Source organism: Ornithorhynchus anatinus, chromosome 2 (assembly GCF_004115215.2).
Source record: "Ornithorhynchus anatinus isolate Pmale09 chromosome 2, mOrnAna1.pri.v4, whole genome shotgun sequence".
Lineage (NCBI taxonomy): Eukaryota > Metazoa > Chordata > Mammalia > Monotremata > Ornithorhynchidae > Ornithorhynchus > Ornithorhynchus anatinus.
The window spans coordinates 80654057-80681899 of record NC_041729.1 but is presented as its reverse complement, the minus strand read 5'-3'; the positions used below and the strand labels follow the sequence as shown (position 1 = coordinate 80681899).

The 27843-nt window shown below is 40.4% G+C and overlaps 1 protein-coding gene across 3 annotated transcripts in view; it reads left to right on the top strand.

The window, feature by feature from the left end:
- Window positions 1-27843, top strand: part of GRM1 (glutamate metabotropic receptor 1) — a 317395-nt gene that overhangs the window by 251831 nt on the left and 37721 nt on the right. For all 3 annotated transcript variants that reach the window (XM_029057819.2, XM_029057822.1, XM_029057821.1), the window contains exons 4-6: window positions 13317-13563; window positions 17541-17709; window positions 25966-26092. In XM_029057819.2, the coding sequence (XP_028913652.1) occupies window positions 13317-13563; window positions 17541-17709; window positions 25966-26092 (543 nt within the window). The remainder of the gene's footprint in view (window positions 1-13316; window positions 13564-17540; window positions 17710-25965; window positions 26093-27843) is intronic.

Sequence of the window (27843 nt, the reverse complement as noted above, 5' to 3'; positions counted from 1 at the left end):
TAGATATTAGATGTGACAACACTTTCACTCACTGGAAGAAAAGATTAGAAGTCTGAGGTATTATGATAATTATAATTTTCATTATATTTTCTTCCATTTTTCTCTTCAAGTAATCATTATTATAATTGTGTTATAAATACATTTTGTGCTTTAAATACATTTTGATTATTAAAAATGGATTGAATATTCAAGTTTAAGATCTAATATTCTGTTGGTTTAAACACTAGCAAGACTTAGATTTGGTGGTTCTGAAAGAATCATTTGCTATTTCACATTAGCTTTTACTAAGCGGCATGGCCTAATGGATAGAGCATGGGCCTGAGAGTCAGAAGGACCTGGGTTCTAATATCGGCTCTTCCACTTGTCTGCTCTGTGACCTTAGACAAGTCTCTAAACTTCTCTGTGTCTCAGTTACCTCATCTATAAAATGGGATTAATACTGTGAACCCCAGGTGGGACAAGGACTCTATCAACCTGATGTGCTTATATCTACCCCAGGCCTTAATACAGTGCTTAGCACATAGTAAGTGCTTAACAAATACCACAGTTGTTATTATTACAAAATATTCAAAGCTTACACTGTTCAGTTGTTATAACTACTTTTACATCTACTTATAGCTACAAACAATTCATATTTTTATTATTGGAAAACTAAATTAGAAGGTATGTGATTATCTGATATAATTCAAAGAAATGTACTGAAACAGCTTTATTGTCTATCAATAATGATGGATTCTGATTATTAAAGAACATTTCAGTGGACTAGAATTTAAAATGAGCATTTGTTCACTTAAGTATTATAAAAGCTATTTAGCTTCTTGTCCTGCTTGTATTTGCTTCTGCTAAGCTGTTTGCTAACACATGAAATAGTACAGGTTGCAGAATTAGAAGGCCTTGGGGAAAGTTTTGATGTGCGCCACTATTTCTGTCTTCAGTTGGCCAGGTTGCAAAAGGCAAGTTACAATTTCAGTTTTTAAGTCTCTTGAAAAGCAGAATGAAAGTGCTACTCAGTCATAAGAAAGTGTAGGCAGAAATAGTGGAAGGCTGTGCCCTAGTGGAGAACACAACTAATTTTTCATAGCAATGAACAGAATTCACTGGTGAGATGATGAATAAGAGTCTGAATTTGACCCAATTAGGGAATTTTGTGAAATAACAGGAATTGAAAGGCGCACCTTTAAATTAGTATAGACAACAATCAATCAATCATAATTAACAAGTCCTTAGTATGTGCAGAACACTACTAACAACTAACAATATCCTTTTCTGGGTAAAGGTTAAGGACTTCACTGTCCACATGAGAAAGTTATATTTAAACAGCCTCTGGTTACAACCATCTATGATCGCTATTCTTTTTTTTTAAGGTATTTGTTAATTGCTTACTGTGTTCCAGGCACTGTTCTAAGAGCTGGGGTAGATATGATGTAATCAGGTTGGACACAGTCCCTATCCCACATAGGGCTCACAATCTTAATCCCCATTTTACAGCTGAGGTAACTGAGGCATAGAGAAGTTAAGTGACTTGCCCAAGGTCACACAGACAAAAGGTGGAGCCGGAACTAGAACCCAGGTCCTTCTGACTCCCAGGCCTGTGATCTCTCCACCACACGACATAGCTTCTCATTACCAGACCACAACACAATAGACTTGGCAAATGTGATCACTGCCTGCAAGGAGATTACAGTCTAGAAGGGAGCTAGGCATTAAAATAAATCACAGATAAAAAATGACAGTGTAAGAATGGATATGTACAGAAATTCTGTGGGACTGAGGGTGTGGTGACTAGTAAGTGCTTAAAGGGTACAGATCCAAGTACCTCTTTTCTCTCCTTCTACAACCCAGCCTGTGCACTTCACTCCTCTAGTGCTAATCTTCTCACTGTGACTCATTCTCACCTGTCTCACCACCGACCCCTCGCCCATGTCCTTCCTCTGGCCTGGAATGTCCTCCGTCCTCAAATCTGACAATTACCCTAGTCCCCTTCAAAGCTTCAAAGAGGCCTTTCCAGACTTAAGTCCCACTTTTCTTCCTCCCTCACTCCCTTCTGCGTCACCCTGACTTGCTCCCTTTCCTCTTTCCCCCCCACTCCCCAGCCCCACAGGCTTTATGTATATATCTGTAATTTTATTTATTTGTATTAATAATAATGTTGGTATTTGTTAAGCGCTTACTATGTGCAGAGCACTGTTCTAGGCGCTGGGGTAGACACAGGGGAATCAGGTTGTCCCACATGGGGCTCACAGTCTTAATCCCCATTTTACAGATGAGGTAACTAAGGCACAGAGAAGTTAAGTGACTTGCCCACAGTCATACAGCTGACAAGTGGCTGATCTGGGATTCGAACTCATGACCCATGACTCCAAAGCCCGTGCTCTTTCCACTGAGCCACGCTGCTTCTCTGTCTCCCCACCCCAGACTGTGAGCTCACCATGGGAAGGGAATGTCACTGTTCATTGTACTGTACTGTACTCTATTGTACTGTATTATACTTTCCCAAGAGTTTAGTATAGTGCTCTGCACACAGTAAGCTCATAATAAGTACAATTGAATTAATGAGTGAAATCCAATTGCATAGGATCTGATGCAAAAGGGAGGGCAAATAGGCAAATGAGGACTTAGTTGGGGAAGGCCTTTTGGAAGAGGTGTGATTTTAATTAGGCTTTCAAGGTGGGGAGAATGATGGTCTGTCAGATATGTCCAGGCCAGAGGGAGGATGTGGGCAAGGGGTCGATAGTGAGATAGACAGGATTGAGGTACGAGTTGGAGTTAGAGGAGCAAAGTGTACAAAATGAGTTGTAAGAGGAAATGTCCCTGCAAGGCCATAGATTGATATTTTTTCTTTATAAGATACCTCCTTTATGATTACCACTGAGTAAACCATATTTAGCCTGCAAGCTCCATCACACTCCCATTGTGTAGTCCAGTGGAACTATGGGAACCCACCCACCTTAAAATGAGGCTCTAGCAATAGTCCTAGCTGTATGAAGCAAATGTTAGGGTGTCAAGTGTTTTGAATTGTAGGCCTAAACACAATGCCTGGATCGTTTCTCATAGCCATCCAAAGGAAACAGCAGTGGGCAATTTAAAGAGACTCTCAGGAGGTAGCGTGATCTAGGGAGTATGGGAATCAGGAGAGCCAGGCCTAGCCCCAACTCTACCACTTGCCTCCTTCATGGCTTTGAGCAAGTTACTTATACTCTTTGGGCTTCCCTGTCCTTCTTAGTAAAATGTTTTCCTTCCTTCTGACTGTGAGCCCCAAAAGGAGTTGCCTATCCTGCTCATGGAAGGACTTACCTTTCCTCTTCGAAGCACTAGGATAAGACGCTAAACAATGCAAAACCTGAATGGCAAGGGACTTGAAAAGTTGCACTATTGTATTTCCATAAGAAAAGTGTGTAAGAGATTCCCTCCTACAATACTTATGGATGCAGTCTCATTGTAAATTGTAAATAAGTGAAATTATCTTTAAACTAAATGACAACTCTACTATTACTCCATAACTATCACTACTACTATATCTTAGTAACAATCCAGGAACTAATAATAATTATTATTATGGTATTTGTTAAGTGCTTACTATGTGCCAGGCACTGTACAAAGCACTGGGATGGCGACAGGCAAATCAGGTTGGACTATCACTTGCTCAAAAGTTTAGATGATTCTGGAAAAATAGCTAGAATTTTAACAAGGCCAATCTTCAGAGGTAAATCTTGGGAGGATTTATGGTTACCAAAGATTCTTCAAAGGCACATTCTCCAGATCTAGTCAGGTGTTGCCTATAGCAGTCTCTTACCCTTAGAGTTTGCTTTGTTCAAAAACTCTCATCATATTTCCCACCCATCACACATTAGTACCCAGACAAAATTCCTGTTTCCTCCTTAGAATTTTTTGTTGTTGTTGTTTGTTTTATGATATGTGTTAAGTGCTTCTTCCCAGGCTCATGAAAGTGATTTAACTCTGGAGGATTTTCTTCATCTCTTCTCTCTTGATAATACAGAAGAAATATGAGCATTCTTAGTGGATGTTACAATAACATAAATGCTTTATTAGATCAACAATTCTTTCTCTGTTCCCATTCTATATTAAGTAAAATTTGCATTTTTATAGCTTGCTTAGAAAATGCTGGGTTTTCTGATAATGGGATGTGTGCAGAAGAGATGATAAGATGCCAAAGACAAAAGGAGAATAGCAGAACCAGAATCAAACCCATGCAGAACTCAGTCTGTGAAATGACTCTGAAGAAATGAACTAAAGACAAATTAGGGCCTGGTGTTCAGAATAAATTGAGGACACCTGAATCCTTTTGAGATCATTATGAAAGACAATGGCCTGATTAGTGTTCTTTCAATTAATCTAATACTCCTGTGGCTTGAAAGGATCTCAGATGCATTTTGACTCTGCATACATATGCTAAAGATACAGCTTATGAAAATTAAAATCTCTCCTTTGACCCAAATTTATATTCTACAATTAGTCATTTTATTGTCATAGTTCCATATCCATTGGGGGAAACATCATGAATGTCATAAGCCACAGAGCCTTTGTTTTGCTGTTCAAATTTGGACTTTTCTTACAGACTTGATACTGACATTGACTTAGGAGTAAAATATAAGACATTAACTGAAAAACCTGTGATATTGCAGAGGTACCCTTCAGTTCAAAGGGGATGTTGCCCATATCAAGACTGCATCAGTCTTTGATGGATCTTTGAGAGAGAATCTCTTGTACCTTTGTACACTTTATCTAAGAAAATACAATAGTGAATAATTTTTGACCCTTTGACACCAAAGGTCAAGAATAGAAGGACATGTACTACTGCCAGCAGGATATATACTTGAGGTGTTTCTGCAGGTACTTGTGAGCCCCATATGTGACAAAGACTTTTATCTACCCTAGTAATTGCACAGTTCTTGGCACTTTGTGCTTAATAAATAGACTCATTATTAGAAGTAGTAATAGTAGCAGTAATAGTGATGGTTTTCACTAAGCCATCAATTCTCACTGGTTTTCCTACTGCCCAGTGTGACACTGAGCGTTAGCTGCTAGTGAGAATGAATGCAGTCTTTGATTACAGAAGAGAATATCTCTGAGACCTCAACAACACGAGACACCACTGTGCCTGATCATCTACACCTATTTTATGAAAATGCATAATTCTTCAGTGACTTAAGGGACCTATTTTTCCAACTGTTGTCCCAATAATGTTGCCAAGTTTTATATTGCTCACTGTGGGGAGAACTGATGACTCCAGCATCACAGAGGTGGTAGTCAGAAAATTCTGGTTCACTAAGACTTGAAGTGTAAAAAACCAGATCTCAGCAGAAATTTGGCTTTCCTATCTCTCTGAAAAAATGTAGACAAGCAGGTTCAATCTCAGCAGAAAGAAGCAGCAGGGTGGTATAGTGGATAAGGCATGGGGCTGGGAGTCAGAAGAATCAGGGTCTTAATTCCAGCTCTGCCACTTGCCTGCTGTGACTTTGGGCAAGTCACTTAATTTCTCTGTGCCCCAGTTACTTCATCTGTAAAAGGGGGGGTTAGGACTGTGAGCCCCATGTGGGACGGGGACTCTGTCCAATATGACAATCTTGTATCCACCCCAGAACTTAGTACAGTGTCTGGCAAATAGTAAGCACTTAAATATCACAGTTATTAGTATCATTATTACTCCCCCAAGCACTTAGTAAAGTGCTCTGCACATAGTAAGTACTCAATAAATATGATTAGTTTACTGATCGATTGAAAGTGGCCAGACAGTGACACTCAGTCAATGGTGTTTATTCAGAGCTTACTGTGGTCACGTGTTTCCTTTCTAAAGAGAACAGTAGACTTTCTGTATACCAGTAGGGGCAGGCCCATACCTAAAAGTAGATTTCTAATTCCAGACAAAAACAAAGACAAAAAACGTTTTAATCAGTCAACAATATCAGCTAGATGAATTCACAGGTCCCTGACAATTCAACCCCTAAGCAACTGGAGCAATCAGCATGTTATTTCTGGCAGCCACCAATATGAAGGGAGCCTGAAGTTTTCCTCTGATTGAACAGCAATTTGAACCTGCTTCTGGGAGCTTTTCATTGGAGAACCACTGCCCTAGGGAAAACCTGTTGGAAAATCCCCAGATTTCTCCACAAGGAGAAGTTCATTTTTTCTTTTTAATGATATTTGTTAAGCACTTATTACATTACAGGCAGTGTACTAAACAATGGGGTAGATACAATGTTTTCAGGTTGGACACAGTCCCTGTCTCACATAGGTCTCACAGTCTTAACCCCCATTGTACATATGAGATAACTGAGGCAAAGAGAAATTAAGTGACTTGCCTAAGGTCACAAAGCAGATAAATGGCAGAGCGTTAGAACCCAGGTCCTTCTGACTTTCAGACCTATGCTTTCAAAGAGAAGCAACATGGCTTAGTGGAAAGAGCCCAGGCTTGGGAGTCAGAGGTCATGGGTTCTAATCCTGCCTCTACCGCTTGTCAGCTGTGTGACCATGGGCAATTCACTTAACTTCTCTGTGCTTCAGCTATCTCATCTGTAAAATGGGATGAAGACTGTGAGCCCTACTTGGGACAACCTGATTACCTTATATCTACCCCAGCGCTTAGAAAAGTGCTTGGCACATAGTAAGCGCTTAACGAATACCAACATTATTATTATCCCCTGGGCCAAGCTGCTTCTGTTACCCACTCTTTTTTATTGTCATTTATTAAGGTATTTGTTCAGTGTTTACTGTGTATCAAGCACTGTCTAACACTGTTTCAAGTCCTGGGTGGGATACAAGTTCATCAGGTTGGACTCAGCCCCTATGCCACATGGGGTTCACAGTCTAAGTAGGAGGGATAAGAGACATTTAATCCCCATTTTACAGATGAGGAGACTTAAACACAATAGAGTTAAGTGGCTTACCCAAGGACATACACTGGTAGCACTGGGATTAGAACCCATTACCTCTGTCTCTCATGCCTGTGGTCTTTCTACTAGGCCACATTACTTCTACGGGATGATCTATCAGGGTTCCAAGTTTCACCACTGATGAATCTTCAGACTGCTGGGTTGTCAGAGGTGAGAGAGTTGGGGAGTCACACCTATTCCGAAAGAATAAGCTGTGCAATGCTATGTGGGATAATTTCCAAGGCAAAGAAAATAACTTTGAAAAGCCAATGATTTGGTAAATATGTGTCATACTTTTCCCAAACCAAAGCAAATTGGAATGGTGCCAACAGTACCAGCCTTGAGGCTAGCAACTAAAGAGGCAGTTCTGAGCTACAATACTGCTTCAAATCTTCAGAACCAATGTACTCATAGGTTTTTAAAGGGCACATAGACACTTCTGATTTATATTTATACCAAAGCTATGTATGTTTATTTAAGAAAAGAGTGCAAACTATTACTTTGCAAATAATCTCTGGAAAAAAAAAGAGTGCATAGCTTTCTTCTCAACTGGCATATTGTGACAATATTTCTCAATATGACTTTTTTCAGGATGTGGAATTTGGGAAAGGGCCTTATGTTCTAGACACCTGGAAAGTTCTCAACGAGAGGATGCATATTACATCGAACAATGATATTTCTGCACAGCAGGCACTGAGGACCATTTTCATTAAAGTGTCTCAGCCAATGATAGATTGATAAATTCACATCAAAGTATGCATGCTATTGTATTATCTTTCCCATTATGATTTGACAAGTATGAACATGAGCATCAACCCGATTATTGTTTCATTCATCTCCTGTCAAGCCATTATTAAATTATTTGTCCCCCAATTTTCACTAGTAATGGTAAAGTCAGGGAATTGGGAAGGAGGACAGGGTGCTTTGGCAGAACACTACTGGGAAATGGATGGTTTTTCTTTTTTTTCCCCAGCAAATCACCAGTTGGATTATACTTGGTGAAGACCAGCATGCATTTTCATTTAATGGCCCATCAGACACTGATATAGAAATAACATGTTCATTCCCTAGCCCACCATTATCCTCTTCATAAATTCCTTAGATATGTTTTCTAATTCGCTTCCAATATCATCCAGATATTGAATGTAATTTATAAAGCCATGTATGACACTGTCCTGGCTATTTTAGAGACTCTCTTTGTAAAAAGCTTCATGAAAGTGAAGGTTAACTGAAATGCTTTGCTGTAAGACCTCAGCAATAATTCACGGTAATTGGTATAGAATGATTTGTTTACATATATGTATTCCCGACTGTCACTTTGTTAGTTTCATCTGTTTTTCGAAGTGTTTTTTTTCTAAATTAGATGGTGTAAGTCCCTTGTCCTGTAATCCTGGCAAGGAAAAATTTGCTGTCTCACCCTTTTTGGTATAATATTACCATTGTTACGCCATGTGCACAATCAGCATTCTCATAATGTCATTACCTAACCATAATGACATCATCTGGCAGTTCATTCAAACCACTGAACCTAGGGTATTGCTCTGAGAGGAGCCATAACCAAGCCTCCGTGCTCCAGAGACACTGAATTATCCACATCCCTCCCCCAGTTCTGGGTGGGCAAAAGCACCACTTTTGATAGATAGGTAAAAATTGTAACCACCGCCACCTCACAATGGTGCACACTGAAGCAACTGTCTCATGAATGTACTATGAGAAGCTAGTCCTGATGCTCTGATAGGATTCTGGGGAGAGAATAATGTAACAAGTTCACCTGTAATATTGCTTGTTGTTCCTTAGGGTCTTCCTTAGTAAACACTTAACAAATACCATAATTATTATTATCGCTCTCAGGGCAGTGGGAGTAGGGAGCTGTAGGGCGTGACAGGCTTGAGGTGAAAAGCTCACCTTGAGGGGAGAGGGTGATCCTCTGACTCACTGGGGCCCAGCTGCTCTTCACAGCTGTACATTATTTCACAGAATTCCAAAATTCCCTTGTGGTCACTTCAATGCATCAAACAATTGTAATTTTTGTGTGCTTACTGTGTGCAGAGCACTGTACTAAGTGCTTAGGAGAGTACCATAGAACAGAGTTGGTAAACATTTTCCTTGCCCCCAAAGAGCTTACAATCTAAAGGGGAGACAGATATTGATATTGATTATGGATATATACATAAGTGCTGTGGGGCTGAGAATGGGGTGAATGTCACATACTAAAAGGGAACAAATCCAAGTGCAATGATGATGCAGAAGGGAGAGGAAGTAGGAGGAAATGAGGGCATAGTCAGGGACGGCCAAATGAGGGAATAGTCAGGGATGGCCACCTGGAGGAGATGTGATTTTAATAAGGTTTTTAAGGTGGGGATAGTGATGGTCTGTTGGACATTAAGGGGGAGGAAGTTTCAGAACAGAGGTAGGATGTAGGTGAGGGATCAGCAGTCAGTAAAATGAGTTCAGGGTACTGTGAGTAGTTAGAGGAGAAGAATGAGCATGCTGTGTTGTAGAAGGAAATCAGCAAGATAAGATAGGAAGGGGCAAGGTGATTGGACTACATCTTTATAGCTTGGAGAGTGCAGCATCTGTGGAATGAAGGAGGAGGAAACCAGAATGGATGAAATTGAGGAGAGAATTGAAGGAGAGAAAGTGGAAGCAATTTGGAGAGGATTGGTATTTTAGGATAGGGGCTACATGAGCATGTTTACAAGCAGCAGAGAAGACATTGGAGTGTGAACTTTGAATGTGGAAGTCAGGGAGAGAAGGGAGGGGGCAAGTGTTTTGATAAGATATTCATTCAATCATATTTATTGAGCACTTACTGTTTGCAGAGCACTGTACTAAGCACTTGGGAAAGTACAGTACAACAAACTGTGACATTTCCTACCCACAATGAGTTTACAGTCTAGAAGGAAGGTAGGAGAGGGCAAGGTGATTGAGTGCTTTGAAGGGATAGGGTCAGAGGTGCAGGTGGAAGGGGTAGATTTTGAAAGGAGGTGAGAGATCTCTTCTTGAGATACTGCTGGGAAAATTGGAAGAGTCAAAGAGGGCACAAGAGGAGGAAGGAACTGGAGAGCATCAGGGGAGATGTTAGAGAGATAATGCCTGGCGGTTTCAATTTTCTCTATAAAGCATGTGGCCAGGTCACTAAGGGCAAGAGATGGAGGGGCAGGGGGCCAGTTGGTTTGAGGAGGAAATTAAATGTCTGGAACAACTGGTGGAGGCTATAGTCACGGGAGTCAATAAGGATAAAGAAGTAAGGTTGTTGGACAGAAGAGAGGCCAAATTAAAGTCAGTAAGGATGAGCTTGAGATGGATGAGATCATCCAGGTTTCTAGATTTCCACCAGCCTCACTCTGCAGCTCAAGCACAGGAATGGAGGAAATGTACTGTGGAGAGGATCCAGGGTTCGGGCTAGTGGTACAAGATTGGTGTAGAGATGAGGGAGCAAGAGAGTTAAGATAATAATAATAATAATGTTGATATTTGTTAAGCACTTTCTATGGGCAGAGCACTGTTCTAAGCACTGGGGGAGATACAGGGTCATCAGGTTGTCCCACGTGAGGGTCACAGTTAATCCCATTTTACAGATGAGGTAACTGAGGCACAGAGAAGTTAAGTGACTTGCCCATAGTCACACAGCTGACAAGTGGCAGAGCTGGGATTCGAACCCATAACCTCTGACTCCCAAGCTCGGATTCTTTCCACTGAGCCACGCTGCTTCAGTGAAGAGGGGGATGTTGAAAGAGTCAATTTGTGCTTCACGATCATCTGAGGCATCCACATGGATACTGAAGTCCCCAAGTTTCAGTGCAGGGATGGAGAAAGAGAGAAGGAATGTGAGAAAGGGGGATGGTAGAGGACCTGGGGGATGGTAGAGGACCATGATTAGTAATTAGAGTGGGTGACAGAGGTGGATGATATGGCTTTAAAGGAAGGTAGAGAGAGGAATGGGGGAGGGAGAATGGTAAAGAAGTGTTACTGGGGAGCTGCTCCCTTCTGCCCTTAGATCTGTATCTTATAGGCACTTAGTATTCATACTACCCTCTAAACACTGGATAGTCACCCCACCCTCAGTCCCACAGTACCTCTGTACATATCCTTACACTTTGCCATTTCCCCTATCTAGAATTCATTCTAATATCTGTCTTTCCCTGTAGATCTTAAGCTCCTTGTAGGTAGGGATCAAGTCTAAAATCTCTATTGAATTGTGCTTTCCCACATGCTTAGTACCAGACTCTGCACACAGTAAGCACTCAAAAAATGTCATTCATTGATTGATATATTTTTTTTTAAATGAAGGTTTTTGTTGCCACCTTAAACATATCATTGTCTTACCTACCCTGATGCTTTTTTTTTTAATTTTTATCTTTTTCTTACTGCTGTTCCACTGTCCAGCCCAGTACATGGTCCTATATAACACAGTGTGTGTCTAGCCTTTCCCCTTAATTTCTACAGCCTATCTCTTAGAATTTTAGGATATGTTACAAAAAGGCAGGAACCATTCTTGATCAGTTTACATTTTTTAGTCCTTGTAGCTAACAACAAATGCATAGAGGTTCTTAATGAGCAGGACAGACACTTCCCCAACACCTGAACAATAGGAAATAAGGATGGCACAGATAACTGATATCCAAAGATGATCCCAAACTTTCATTTTTTTTGTCAATGTTTCAGCTATCCCATCAATAAGCTTTTGATTAGAATTTCTACAAGAGCAGCGGGCTTGAGTTTGAATTTCCCTTCCTTTCCCTTCCCCTATTTATCTTCTTGGATAGGAACAAAGGAAAGAAGAACGAGGGACCAAGACATATCCCCTGAATAAAAGATAATTGAGGGTATCTTATGACTGTGATGATGGCAGTAATAAAAGAGTTTTTTTGCTCCATGACTTTTATGGAATTCTTGGGGGTTGTGTTTTCTTTCTACTGTTCTATAAAGTTTTTCTTCTAGATTTTAATGTATTTTCTATATGGAGCTATAAGCAAACATTGCAAATGAAATACTCCAAATGAAATCTGTACTTGTCCTGCCCCTCTCTGCCCCTTGCTCACATTATCACCCAGGGCCTGGAACTTGCTTCCTTCCAAAATGCTGCAAACCACATCCCCCTCTCCATGTTCAAAACCCTCCTAAAATCTAACCTCCTATTAGCCCCCCAAATCTTATTACTTTCAATTGTCTTTTGCACTTATTCACATATACCCATCCTCAGAATTTCAATATATAGGTATATTTGATTGATTGCTCAGTGTTATTTATTCTGTTTCCCTCCTTTTGAATATTTCTGTTTCTTCCGAGTGGGAGCTCTTTGGGGAAATAAATCTTGGACTTTCATTATATTTCCCAAGCACTTAGTTTTAAGGCATTGCATTCAGTGAGCAGTGAGTTAAATACCATCACTACTATCTACTTTGGCAGTGAGGATTTTGACTGGAATTAGAAAAGCAACTGCTTTGCCAGCTCTTCAAAGAGATGCTTCTAATCTAGGAACCAGACCCTGTCATACAAGTAGTCAAGTTGCTCAGTACGTGCTTTGCCACAATAAGCGCTCAATAAATATGATTGAATGAATGAATTTCTGGCTAGTGCTAAATTCAGGATAGTGTCAATACTGTAGTAGTTGGTGGGCTCTAAAAATATAAAGCTGGTAAGAATATAAGTCTATGAACTCATAGGAAGCAGGATTATGTCTCAATTATAATGGTCCCTATGTCTAATAATTGCCTTGAACGAAGAAGGTACTTAATGAAGCAGCATGGCCTAATGGAAAGAGCGCAGACTTAGGAGTCAGACAATTTTGGCCCAGCTTGCCACTTGTCTGTTATGTGACCTTGGGCAAATCAGTTAACTTCTCTGTGCTGAAGTTACCTTATCTGTAAAATGGGGATTAAGACTGCAATCCCTATGTGGGGCAGAGACTATGTCCAACCTGATTAAAAATTTTTTTATGGTACTTAAGTGCTACTATGTGCCGAACAATGTTCTAAGCACTGGGGTAGATACCACTCAAACAGACTGGGCATAGTTCCTGTCCTACAGTCTAAGTAGGAGGAAGTACAATTTAATCTCCATTTTACAGATGAGGTACAGAGAAGTGAAATGATTTACCCGAGGTCACACAGCTGAGAAGTGGAGGACCTGGGATTAGAATCTGTGTCCTCTGGATCCCAGGCCTATGCTCTTTCCACCAGGTCTTGCTGCCTAGTACCAGGCTCTGCACACACATGTTTCTACGCCACTACTTAGTGCAGTAACTGACACATAGTAAGTGCTTAACAGATACCATCAAAAAACAAAATACTTGGTGTAAGTGAATATAATAATGAACAACGATAGATTCACTGCTGTAAAAAGTTTTTATAATCTGAATGAAATCTCTAGGCCTCTCTTTTTTTTCTATTTCTTTAAAAATATGTATTGTCCTTTTTCCAGGAAACGAGAGTTTAGAAGAAAACTATGTTCAGGACAGCAAAATGGGGTTTGTCATCAATGCTATTTATGCTATGGCACATGGCTTGCAGAATATGCATCACACTCTCTGCCCTGGACATGTTGGCCTATGCGACGCTATGAAGCCCATTGATGGAAGCAAGCTTTTGGACTTCCTCATAAAGTCTTCTTTCATTGGTGTCTCAGGAGAAGAAGTGTGGTTTGATGAAAAGGGAGACGCTCCAGGCAGGTAAAGAAACCAAAGACTGAGCAGCTGCAGTTTGCAATAAGAGCCAAGATCACATATCTCAAATGAATTCAGGCCTTTTTGGTTTGGTGACCATTAGACATTACATGGAACCAACTAGACATGAGTAAGAACTTCTGTGGTTGGAAAGAAATTTCAGAACTATGCCTCAATCTCTGCTTCTCACATGTTTTGGAAGAACACTATGGGCATGAACTTCCCCACTGGCATCAAGTCCCCCTGCTTACTAGAGCTATTTTTTACCAGAAACAATCTAAGTAGCAGGCAAACAATTAATTCCCCCACTACATATGAGAGTGAAGGATTGGGAATGTATTTTTGATGATCTTGATTAGATTCTTCCTGTCACATCTTATCCAACTGATTTTCCAGCTATTTTTGCAACCAGCAAAACATTTGGTAGCATTTCTACCAAATGCTTCTATGGGAAGCAGCATGGCTCAGTGGAAAGAGCCCGGGCTTGGCAGTCAGAGGTCATGGGTTCAAATCCCGCCTCTGCCACTTGTCAGCTGTGTGACTGTGGGCAAGTCACTTAACTTCTCTGTGCCTCAGTTATTTCATCTGTAAAATGGGGATTAAGACTGTGAGCCTCTTGTGGGACAACCTGATGACCCTGTATCTTCCCCAGCGCTTAGAACAGTGCTCTGCACATAGTAAGTGCTTAACAAATATCAATATTATTTCTAGTACTCACTTGTAGAATTAAATTGCCATTTTTTATGGAATTTATATGATGTGTCAACCACTGTTCTACCTGCTGGGGTAAATACAAATTAATTAGGTTGGACATGGTCCCTGTCCCTCAGAGGGCTTCCAGTCTAAGTAGGAAGGATGCTTTTTATCTGTATCCAGAATATGGATGTTTTGAAGTAGAAACAGCCAAATGCCAGCTATCTGGATTCTTGAGGATAGTAAGAATGGGCAGAAATATTCACATTTCATATGCCCCCACTTGTTCTGTTATCTGAATCTCCCCATTATAGACTTTGTTATTTGCCAAGTGCTTTTTTTGGATCATTATACATTTGCAAACTATGCAAATCCATTTACACTGTGGACTTATTTCATCTTGATCCAAATCTGTGGGTTTTTATTTTCCTATACCATGTCATTTACTAATTTAAGCACATCTTATATTTATGCCATTTACCCAAACCAAAATTAGTATTATTGTCTTATCTGATTGACACATTCAAATTTCTCTGTATGTTCACAGAGAATGTTCTCTGAATAGATCTGAAGTAGCTCTAATCTATAGAAGTTTGGATGTAAACATGAAAAAATGATAATGAAACAAAACAATATAAATATAGTAATTCCTGGTTATTGATATACCTGTGGATTGCAATATATTTCCTATTAGATTTTGTGTGACTGATTTACTTTGAACATCTGGCATGTTCAATGAAGAAGGAGAGAAGTTAGTCACATAATGAGTCCCAAATTTTCGGGCATATTTATGTCAGTTTAAAAATCCACATCGCACCAGGGGTAAAACAAAGGTACAAGAGAGCCCATTTCAGAGAAACCCATTAATGGAATATTGTTCTGATGCATTGGAAAATTGTATGCTTATAAGTATATGTGATGTGGCAAATCTGTTATAATTTTTAAGGATCTTGATTTTTTTTTCACCATCACTTGAGCTCTCTTATTTCACCAGGTGTCTTTTAATATTATTAATCATATTTTTGAGTGTTTACTGTGTGCAAAGCACAGTACTAAGTGCTGGGAGAGTACCATATAACATCAAACACATTCCCTGCCCACAACGAGCTCACAGTCTTTCCCTCATTCTTAGGTAGTACCTGTTGGAACTATCTGTCATGATCCCTTTCTTCCCTCACTCATGAAGATCTCTTAAGGAGATTGTTTGAATTTTACATCCCTATGAGGAATCTTGAAGGACTGTGTCAGTAAGCCAAGATTATGCTCTCCAATCCTTTTTCAAGATCTTTCTCATTCTTGATCCAACCAAATCCATGATAGATATCATTTCAAGGCATGGCCTCCTTCTCTTCCCCACTGTTGACTAAGTGATTCAATAATTCCCTTCTCCCACAGCCATTCACAAATACTGGATCCTGAGCTCCAAAAGCAGTCTGTAGATTGTCTTAATTCATATTTTAATCCCTCCCCACAATTTTATTCTTGGTATTCCTCCTTCACCTGTGCTTATGTTCTCCCTTGTAATTACTACAGTTAATCATACCTTAACATAAGCTGCAGGCAATGGAGGATGCAGCAAAAAGCAATTAGCAGTAGAAGAATATTAGAAATAAATTCTACCATGCAAGGAGGGAGCACAAGGTCAGGAGAATGGAGCTTCCGTAATTTCTCCTGTCTCTAGGTGGCCCTTTCTTTTGCAGGAAAGTGTTTTCCTCTGTACTTTCCTCTCTACTTCCAAATGCTCTCTTCTCTATTTTTCTGCTTTCTTGCAATGCTGTGCATTTTTTTCCTCCTTTCCAAATGCTAATGAAAGTGGCCCTACAGTGACAACAGATTTCTTTTTTGAGAGCAAAATGAGGAGGCCTGAACAAAAGTCTTGACTGAGACACAGAAAGGAGGAACACAACATTAAGAACAATAATAGAAATTTGTGGGTCTTGATTTGATGAAACATAACAGACTTCATAATGGAAAAAGAAAACACAAAAGAAAAATGGAAATGAAATGAAGTGGCAAATTCATTCTGCCATTCACATGCGTTTACTAATATTCACCACCACCTTTCCACCCGCCATAAGAAGGATGGAAACACATCAAAGTTGGGCATTAGCCCAGATAGTGAAAAGCGATTGTAGTAGGCTTTAAATTAGCCTTGTAAACAGCAAGACATTTCCTGAAGAGTGACGCTGTAGAAAATAATCTGGTTCAAGATAGTCTTGGCACCAGATGAAGAACAGATGCCAGGACAAAAGAACTGACAAGGATTATGACATCTTTTAATGATCCTGGGAAATTCCCAATGGTTGTGCTTTTCCTGGGGAGAAAGGGTAGGATCCCCACTCAGGATAAGATTTCCATGACTTAAAAAAAGAAATGATGTCTGATTTAATAAACACATTTTTTCCACCACTAGTCTTGCTTTGGAAGGAGTGAAAGCTCATTGTGGGCAGGGAACATGTTTTCAACTCTATTATACTGTACTCTCCCACGTGTTTAGTACAGTGCTCTACACAGCATAAGCAGTCTGTAAAATAATCAATCAACTGTATTTACTAACAGTCAGTATGTAACCTTGAATATTCATGCTAAAGTTTAATTTTGAAAATTAATGAATAGGTGTGTTGACAATGTAGAAAAGTACCTTCTTCAATAAGGAACTATTTGTTTCAAATAGTTTCCCTCTAAGCAGATGAGAATCTTATTTTAGTGGACAGATATATGTCCATTATGCCCTTGTTAGTTGAGGGTTATTTCCAGGGTTATCTCTCCACACTAAATGTGATTTATCTCTTTAGAACTGTGCCTTTTACTCACTTTGAACTCTCCATTGCATTTATTGCTTTCTCCAGCAGTCATCTTTCCCCTGTGGGTGCACAATAAATACTGGCACCTGATTAACTTCAAAAAACAACTACTGAAAGATGAGTCTAGGGACCCAGCATACAGGATAAAACAAAAATGACTGAACCTAAGAAATGGATCAATTTTAGAGACTTTTGTTCTACAGGACTTATTTATAAGTGGAAAAGAACTGTAGAAGGTTCAAACTGATGGAGGTTATGACTGCTTTGGGCATACGTAGAATGGCACTACTGTGTAAGAAAGCAAGGAAATTGAGAAAAGTTGGAAGGTGGCATATAGCTGTTCATGCACTTGTAGATCCTGTTACATAGGCCCTCAGGTTCATAATGAAGAATAATGTGAAGTACTGGACTTTGCTCCATAAAGATTGAAGTCGACATTCATGAACCATAGCATGATAACTTGTCTGCTCTGCTCTCTTTTCCCAGATATGATATTATGAATCTGCAATTCACGGATTCCAACCAGTATGATTATGTCCTCATTGGGACCTGGCATGAAGGGGTGCTCAATATTGATGATTATAAGATCCAGATGAACCAGAGTGGAATGGTTCGGTCTGTGTGCAGCGAGCCTTGCTTAAAGGGACAGATTAAGGTACTCCTGATTTACTGCCTTGGCTTCTAAGATCCTTTTTCCCCCCCAAAAGGTAAATGAGCATATTTGTCCAAAGAAAAGATTAAACAAAATTTCCTTTGGTGAGAAGGGGAATGTTAGATTAGCTTATTCTTTTGTTTGGGGTTTAATAAAGAGCATGACATAGATCCCAGTGGGAAGTTGGTTCCATAATGATGATAATAACTGTGGCATTTGTTAAGCGCTTACTATGTGCCAAGTTATAGGATAGAAACAAGATAAGCAGGTTGGACACAGTCCCCTGTCCCACATGAGCTCATAGTCTAGGAAGGTGACAGGAGGACTGAATCCCCATTTTACAGATGAGGTAACTGGCACAGAGAAATTAAGTGACCTGCCCAAGGTAACCCAGCAGACAAGTGATGGACTTGGGATTAGGTCAACCAATCAGTGTTACTTAGGGAGTGTTTACTGTATGCCGAGCACTGTACAAAGCACTTGGAAAAGTACAATACAATACAGTGGTAGACATGTTCTGTATCCGCAAGGAGGTCACAGTCTAGGGGGGAGAATATTCCAAATCCCAGGCCCGTGTTATTTCCACTAAGCCATGGTGTTCCTCAGTGAGAGCAAAATCAGTTTCATCCCTTCATGAACTACCTGCTAATTGAAATGTGTTGGGTAGTCCCTTGGGAAAATTTACTCCTCATGGAACCTCTAGAGTTGGACCAGAGCCTTTGACTTTGTATTCTGCCACTTAGTTTTACCAAACTGCTTCAGAGAAGAAATATGCCACTGATTGATAGGCAAAAGGAGCCAACAACTTATGATCCGTTTTTCCACTGTCTGTCTGGATGATTTCAAGCTACACAATCTTGTTTTAATCACCTTTGGCTACCTCTCAGAGTTGACGGAAGAATATATGAACTAGTAGCACATTACTTAATTTGCTACTGTCTAGAATCCTCTCTTTCCTCTCCATCCAAACTGCTTCTATGTTGATCCAAGCATTTGTCATATACCACGTTGACTACTGCATCATCCTCCTCATTGATTTTCCTGTCTCCTTTCTCTTTCCACTTCAGTCCTTATTTCACTCTGTTGCCCGGATCATTCTTCTAAAAAAACATGCAGTCCATATCTTCCCACTCCTCAAAAACCTCTAGTGGTTGCCCATCTACCTCAGTTCTCTCCCACTCCTACCATACCTTGCTGATCTACTACAGCCCTGCCCACTCACTTCACTCCTGTATCATTCCTCATGATCACTCCTGTATCATTCCTCATCATCACTCCTGTGAGTGTACACCCACTCATTGTAACTCAATCTCATCCATCCTACTGCTGACCCCTTGCCTTCATCCTCCCCCGGACCTGGAATTCCCCTCCACTTTCACGTATGAGATACCACCACCCTCCACACCTTCAAAAGTCCTCCAAAAATCACATCGCCCACAAATAAGCCCTCATTTCCTCGTTCACTGTCCCTTCTATGTTGTCTATTTATTTGGATCTGTACTCCTTAAACACTTGATATTCACCATGCTACAAGCCTCCCAACCCTTAAATAATTATCCTTATATTCTGCCATTTCACTTATCTGTAATTTCTTTTAATGACTCTATCCCCTTCTAGATTGTAAGGCTCCTTTTTTGCAGGGATCATGTCCATGAACTCTTTTGTATTGTACTTTTTCAAATACTTAGAACAGTGTTCTGCACACAGTAAATGCTCATACATACTATTAATATTAATAATTCGTGAACTTATTAAGCACTTGCTATGAGCCAAATACTATATTAAGGGATGGGAGAGATAGAAGATACACAGTCCATGTCCCATATGGGGTTCAGTCTTGATCCCCATTTTACAGATGAGGTAACTGAGTCACAGAGACTTTAAGTGCACAAGATTCCATAGCAGACAATTGGCAGTGCTGGGATAGAACCCAGGTCCTCTCCTGCCCAGATCTGTGTCCTTTCTACCAGCCAACACTACTTCATACTACTACCATTGATTGATTATTCAGCAGGACAAAATATCAGCTAGTAGTTATAAACTCCTTGGGGGAAGGGATCTTTATTCTTAGTATAGCAATTCTGCTCTCCCAAATAAATATTACTGATTGATAGGGCAGGGCAGGAAGCTTTTGATTGATCCCACTACAGGAGGGTGAGTCACCTCTTCCTCCAGTGTCCTGGGTCCACCACTCCAATGGACAATACCAGCCACATTCAATAGGAACCATTTAAACTCTTCATTTCCATTCCAGGAAATCGTGTTCTGGTATATTAATGCTGTTCCTCAAGATCAGTCAATCAGACATATTTATTGAGCACTTACTGTGTGCTTGGGAGTGTAAAACACCTATGATCCATGCCCACAAGGAGACTGCCCTGGTTGCCTTTCTCCGGATCCTTCCCCTGGCGGCAGCTGACCCTGTTTGCTTCTTCCCCTCCAGTGCAATGAACTCTGCAGCCAGTTAGAAAGTATTTTTACTTTCACCCCTGATAATCTAATAGTTCTTTTCCCTCTCCAATTTTCAATGATCCCTTTCTTAATTTATTCAATCCAGAGTAGCTACTGTGTAGGAACTCATCCATCTATCATGTCTCTCTCAGGAGCTGTGAAATTACCTACCCAGGAGAGGATCACTGCTCAGCTGTGCTTAAGAAGCTTGCTCCTAGGTGGGGAGTCTACTGAGCCCAAGGGACACAGCCTTATTGCAAATATGGTTTCTCTTTGGGCACAGCAAGGCAGCAGATTGAATAATAATAATACTGATGGTGGTATTTATTAAGTACTTACTGTGCCAAGCACTGTATTAAGCACTGAAGATGTAATAATTATACGGGACCCAGTCCCATCCTACATTGGCCTCACAGTCCAAGTGACACAGAGAACAGGTATTTTATTCTCATTTTAAGGATGAAGAAACTGAGGTTCAGAGAGGTTAAGTGACTTGCCCAAAATGGAGGCAAGTGGTGGAGCTCTGAGTTGAACCTGGGCTTCTTGATTCCAAGTTCTTTCTGCCTCCCCCTGCAGATTGTAAGCTCCTTGTGGACATCATCATGTCCACCAACTTCATTATATTGTGCTCTGCAAACATTAAGCACTCAGTAAATGCCACTGAGCGATTGATTGGCCACACAGCTTCCCCACTGTCTCCTTTGACAATATATGTCTCCTTTGACAACTTATGGAAAGGGCCTGATCATAATGGATTTTTTTTAGAAGGAAACCAGCTTTGAGGCCAGTCAGAATCTTCACTGGGATGCCTTAATCCCCACTGACCTGTCCCAAGGAGGGATTTCTTCGAGTTGGAGCCTTTGTCCAAATTGTAAGCATGGACTACTTGAACTAAATGAGCCAAGAGTTTTCCCTGAGAAAAAAAAGGTTGCCCTGAGGGAAGGGACTTTCTGTGGTGGAGTACTCCATTCCTCCCCACCAGGTAGCAAAAAAGCGAAAGCTTAAAGGCTGCTACTCAGAGTGGCTTTTCAAAAAACCTCATTACCTGACCTGAGTTAGTAAGTGCTTACTGTTTCAATAACTGTGTTGTGCACCGGGGAAGATATAAGAATCAGATTGGACCCGGTCCCTATTTTACACTCCTACAATCTGATTAGCTTTTATCTACTCCAGCACTTAGTACAGTGCCTGATACAAAGCAACTGCTTAACAAAAGCCATAAAAAAAACAAACATGCAGCAACAAAGACTTTGGGTCAGTTTTAACCAGATACATTTTTCCTCCTATGACTTCCCTCCTGTTCACCCTCACCACAGTTTTGCTAATGGAAGTGGCAGGAAGAGGATGAGAATGTCCTTACCTTCAGCTGTACTATGGATAACAAACAGATCTGAATGGCTACTAATTCACCTCTGACATGTCTAGAGGGCTATGTGCTGTGGCCATGAGTGTGAAGAAGGCATCATCTCTCTACTTCTGTATCCTTGCTCCTCCCAGATCAGGGAGCCGACCACAGAGAAGCAACGGCAAAGCGGCAGAAACTCCCGACTAACAAATCTGGTCGTGGAAGAGTACTGAGGCAGTAATGGCTCTTCTCCCAGTGGGGCTGGGCAATCAACGAGTCTAGAGAGCGGTAGCTGGGGAAAAATTTGTGGATCTTCATTCAAGAGTTTTCCTAGGCATTTAGGAAAAACCTGGCAGGAAAAATAACCCCCCTACAGAGATCTGCTATAGACTATCTCCCTTCATTAATTCCCTCCAGCTAGCACAAAGGCTGACAGGATATGAATGGAGAGTCACATGTCATTTGCATTCCAGTCTGCATGCTTCAGGAGAGAAGCAGGGTTGTTCAATGCATGGCCAGAGGCAGAACAAACTGGGAGCCCCACACCCCTCAACTATCACTGCATTACCAATGTGATAGGTTTTTGATGATGTGGGCTAATAAAACTGGGGAAGAGCTACAAAATAATTGTTCAGCCATCGTGCAGTATTTGCTATGAATGCAGGCCTTGTCTGAGGCCGATGGAGGAGAAATTATACACTGCAGGAGGGAAATCTCAGTCCCCTCGATGAATGAATCTGAATCTGTTGAACAAATAATGGTGCTTATATCCAAGCACAACTCATTTGCCACCTACCATGCTCAGGTGGCAGAAAGATGAATCTCAGTGGCATCGCGATAATGTGGGGAACGAACATTTACGAGAGGCAGAGGGCATGAATCTTTGGTACAGAAACTCCACCCTTGGGAAAGGCCTTTAATTTTTCTGCTGCTGCTTAACAGGCTAAAATAAGCACACCCTTTTTCCCTTGGCTTTGGGACATTGTCAGAAGGCTTTCTTGGACATTTTCTAAGGAATTCCAGTTTACTGCATGGTGGGGGTTTTTAAATGAATCAAAATGATGAAGAAATGCAGGAAAGAAATAGGCTAATTTATTTTAATGTCTGTCACCCTGTTAGATTCTAAGACCCTTGAAAGCAGGGACCCTGTCTTTCAACTATATTGTGCTCTTCCAAGTGATTAGTACTGTGGTCTGCACAAAGTGTGTGCTCAATAAATTCCATTGATTGATTCACAATTAATAAAGTCTCTATATACCTGAAGGCTGTTAAGACCATTGAACGGTAGGGACCATGTCTTTCGTTTCCAGTATACCCTCCAGAAGTGCTTAGTACAGTGCTCTGAAAACAGTATGTGCTCAATAAATTTCATTGATTGATACTATTAGGCTTTCCTTAGTCTTTTTAGCTTATACATTTGATCTTTTTAGCTTATATACTTACTCTTTTTAGCTTATACTTAATGATCTTGGCCAGTGCTCAGAATTTTGCTAAATCCTCATTATAGGCTCCATATTTGATTTTCCATTCTGTTACGATTATTTGTGCATACTTTCTAAATTATCTCAGCTATGGCTGTGACCACTAGTAAAATATATTTTTTATGTATCTACATAGGCAATCCAGTTTCTTGAATCCCCCAAGTATATTAACTTGAGAGACATTGATTTTGAGCTACCATTATCATTATTATTATATTTATTAAGTGATTACTATGTGCCAAACTCTATACTAAAAGCTGGATTAGGTACAAAATATTCAGATTGGACACGGTCCCTGTCCCACATGGGGCTTACAGTCTAAATGGGAGAAAATAGGATTTAATCCCTATTTCACAGATGAGGAAACTAGAGCACAGGGAAGTTAAGGGACTTACCCCAGGTCACACAGCAGACAATTGATGGTCTGGATTAGAACCTAGGTTCTCTGACTCCCAGGCCCATGCTCTTTCCACTAGGTGATGAAGGAGATGGTGCTTCCCATAAACACTAGTGTCCCCACATTTTTATTTGACAGTTGCGTATTTAAATCCCTGTTAAGATAAAGATTTTGCAGCAGGTAGATATTTTTCCACCCAAGTGGCCGATTTGCACCGATCTTTCTTTTCCACAGACAGTACTAGTTCTCTAGAGAAAAACAAAATGCTACTGATAAAAGATACATTGTAACTTATGACTGCTTTTATTCTGGGGTTGGAGACCAAGTATGGCGTCATTCATTTATAAACCCCATTTTTAGTTTCTTTATAAATTCACAATCTTATGTAGGTATTCAATTTTCCCCCGCCCTTGGTTTGAAGCTAGGTGTGAATTTATTTTAAATATGTGATTTTGCTCTGACTTGTAAAGTTATTTGAAAGTGTTAAAAACAATACTGCAGGTGTCTCTTAGTGTGATCATATAATTCCAAAATGGGAGAAAGAAAACCTTTCGAACCTGGTGGTTTTGCGCTCTTTACTGAGAAGGGAAATTAAACCTGAATTTGAAGTTTTAAATATCTCAGCCTATTTTCTACTCCATTCAAACACTATCTTTGTACAGGCTACATAATCATCAGCATCATCGTTGTCATCAGTGGTATTTATTGAACACTTACTGTGTGCAAGCACTATACTCAGTGCCTGGGAAAAAAACAATACCACAGAGTTGAGGGACATGTCCCCTGTTCACCTGAGCTTCCAGTCTATCCCACTTCATACCCTGACTGGGAAGCTATAAGCAGAATGGCTTCTGATCTCACTGAAAGCACATTTATATCTTCTTCACTTCTATTATTTTAAGTGGTTAATTCCAAAAATGAACTTCTAACACTTACCCCCAAGCCCAGCCCTCTTCCTAACTTCTGTACAGTATAAAAAACATGACTCTAATATTACTCAAAGTGTGTGATCTCCAGAAACCTCTTTCTGTCCTAATTCATTTTCTCTCCTTAGTTATTGACTTTGGTGATATTCTGTCCAAATTTCTAAACTTCCTTTCCTACCTATCCATTTTCATGGTCCTTATCTTACAGCTGACCTACTGCAATGTTCTAGCTAGAGTACCCTTGGTTTCCTGACTCTTTTCTTAGATCATGAGGCCCTCAAGGGAAAGGAACCTTGTCATTCCCACCTGTATATTCTCTCCCACTGCTTAGTACAGTGCTCTTCACATAGTAAGCACTTAAATACTCTTAATAAAACTTAGTATATTTTATCCTGTGACTCCTATTCTTAAATTCTTCCTGACATATCACCCCCTTAAAGCAAAAAATGAAATTGTAATCATGCTTATTTTTGTTAAGTGCTTACTTTGTGCCAAGCACTGTACTAAGTGCTGGAGTAGTTGCAAGATCATCAGGTCTCACATGGGGCTTACAGTCTAAGTAGGGGTAACAGGTATTGAATATCCATTTTGCAGATGAGGGAACTGAGGTCCAGAGAAGTTAAAGCGACTTACCCAAGGTCACAGAGCGGACAAGTGACAGAGCCGGAATTAGAGCCCAGGTCCTTCTGACTCCCAAGCCCATACTCAATCCACTACTTCTCATTAAATGTTAAATGCTATGTGCTAAGAGCTATACTAAGTGCCAGGATAGATGCCAGATTATCAGACCAGATACAGTCCCTATCCCATACTGGGCTCAAAATCCAAGTAGAAAAGAGAACAGGTATTGACTCTCCATTTTACTGATGAGGAACTAAGGTCCAGAGAAGGTAAGTGACTTGCCCAAGATCACACAGCAGACACATAACAGAGCTGGGATCAGAACTCAGGTCCTCTGACTCCCAGGCCTGTTCTCTTTCTACTATATGTAATGCTATTATAAGGTGATTTTTCTGTATGTTAATTTGTGGGTTTAATGTGTAGGCAAACTCAAATATCAAACTATTAAGAGGCATGGCAATGTCCAAACCTTGTGTTTTTCTTTTATTGTTTTTCATAAACAATTGGGTAGTTTTAGTAGCTCTAGATACTGCATTTTGAAAAAGTAACCAAAACAAAAGCGATTAATTCCCCTGCTTCCTGATTTTATTAATAAAATTATTGGTGAATGTCTTTTAGCTTTTGTCAATACATCAACTAATGTATACCTGTCTTCCCCAATAGAGTGGAAGATACATTAGGGAAGGGAACATGTCTTTCACTTACTCTAAATGTCCCTCAAGTGCCAATACAGTGCTCCATAACCAATAAGTGCTTAACCAATATTTCCTCTGCTGCTGTTGAAAACGAGCAGGAAGAGGAAGAGGAAAAAGAGCAGGAGGCATCCCCTCCATATGAGACAGAAACATTCTATTTTGGAAGTCAAACATAAGAGCTCTTTTCTCAGAAAATGCATGGCTCTATCTCAACTGAACAAGAATCAGGTGGTCTTTGAACCCCAGATTTGGAAGAGTTCACCCATCACTGGAATTTTCTGCAAAATGGAAAACAAAATTGTATTTTTAAAAAGAATCTGAGAAAAATGTCTTTACATTTTAGGTCATTCGGAAAGGAGAGGTGAGCTGCTGTTGGATTTGTACAGCTTGTAAAGAAAATGAGTATGTGCAGGATGAGTTCACCTGCAAAGCTTGTGACTTGGGGTGGTGGCCAAATACTGACCTAACAGGTAATAACTTTCTCACTACCCCACTACCTTCCTACCCCACTACCCACTACCTTGCTTTCTATTGATGTAGGCTTTTTCAGGCTGAGGATGTGTCTGTGTATTTGTGTGTTTCTGAGAAAGTGGGGGGAAGGTGGAAGGCTATTGACCTGTCTCCAAAGTAATGGAAGAAATGAACATTGATAAATTTCACCATGACTAACTAAAGACCCTAAAACCCTGAACAAAGTACCCAGAAAGGTCCCTGCTAATAATAATTATGATTGTATTTGTTAAGTGCTTACTATGAATTGAGCACTGTTCTAAGTGATGGGATAGATATATGGTAATCAGGTTGGGCATAGTCCATGTCCCACATGGGGCTCACAGCCTTAATCCCCATTTTACAGATGAGGGAACTACTGTTACCTGCTGACACTAGGGAAGCTCAAAGGAGTCTGGCCCAGAGTTCAGGGAGGAGGAGGCCAGGAAAACAGAAGGAACAGGATGAAGGAAAAGCTGGGATCTCCAAGAAGTTGATAACCCAATCATCACTGGGGGTTCCTGCAAACCTGGGTCCTACCCAGGTTTAGGAACAAAGGCCCAGGACTCTCTGTAACTGAATAACTATCAAACAATGATTTCTATTGAGGGCTTAACACATGCACATCACTGTACTAACCTATTGGGAAAGTACAAATAAAAGAGTTGGTAGACACGTTCCCCACCCACAGTGAGCTTACAGTCCAGAGAGAAATTAATCAGAACCCTAGGAAAGAGTCCTAGGCCCATCTGTACTAGGTGCAGGAACAGGGAACAAATGTCAGAGTTCTGGTTCCTGTCGGGATCCAACTGGATTACTAAGCATGTTAAAGGGCACATTGAGGTGATGGCGAAGGAGAAGTGGAACTCTAACTTCTTTCTCTTGCTCTCTCTCTCTCTGTCTCTCTCCTTCCTTCATTACCTGGGAAGCCCACATGATTCCCTAGGTGTTAGGAATCCCTGTTGAGTGGGGTAAACTTCTTTGTGCATTGCTGTTAATTTCACTTTAAACCCTAGTCTTTCCAATGAATTTCTAGATCATCAAAGGTCTCAACAGCAAGGAGAACAAAGGGTGATTATTGTACCAGGTTTCCAAATGAAGAGATTTGTTAAATGGCTTTACCTGCGATACACAGCAGATCAGATCTGGGAACACAGGGTCCTTGGCCCCTGAATTTAAATAATACTGAATGCATTCTGTGCTAGACATAATACAGAAGGAAAACAGAAATGAGGCATGCCTAACCCCTGCCCTTTTAGATGGAATAATTTTAAGAGTACATTGTATTTATTGTATTGTGGAAATTAGATAAAGGTAAGAAAATTGGGTGAGGTTAATTCTTTAGAAAACAGGAACAAAACTTGAAGTGGCCTTCATAAATTGGAAAAAAACAGCCTCCCAAAAGCAAAAAGATGGAATTCAAGAGGGACCAGCACCAGATAGATAGGGCACTGAGAAACAAAACAAATGTGACAGTGGCTAGGATGGGTAAGACCAGCTAGGCACAAATACATGAGAAAAATACCAGAGGTTTTAGATGATGACAAGCTGAATCTGAGTCAGACAATAAGGCTATGCTGTTATTTAACAATAATAATGACAGAAATGGATGACACAGATTTGTGAAGTGTTCCAAATTTTTACAACAGACGGTCACTTTCCCCACCTTCAAAGAGTTATTAAAATCACATTTCTTACAAAAGGCCATCTCCAACTGAGCCCTAAAAGATAA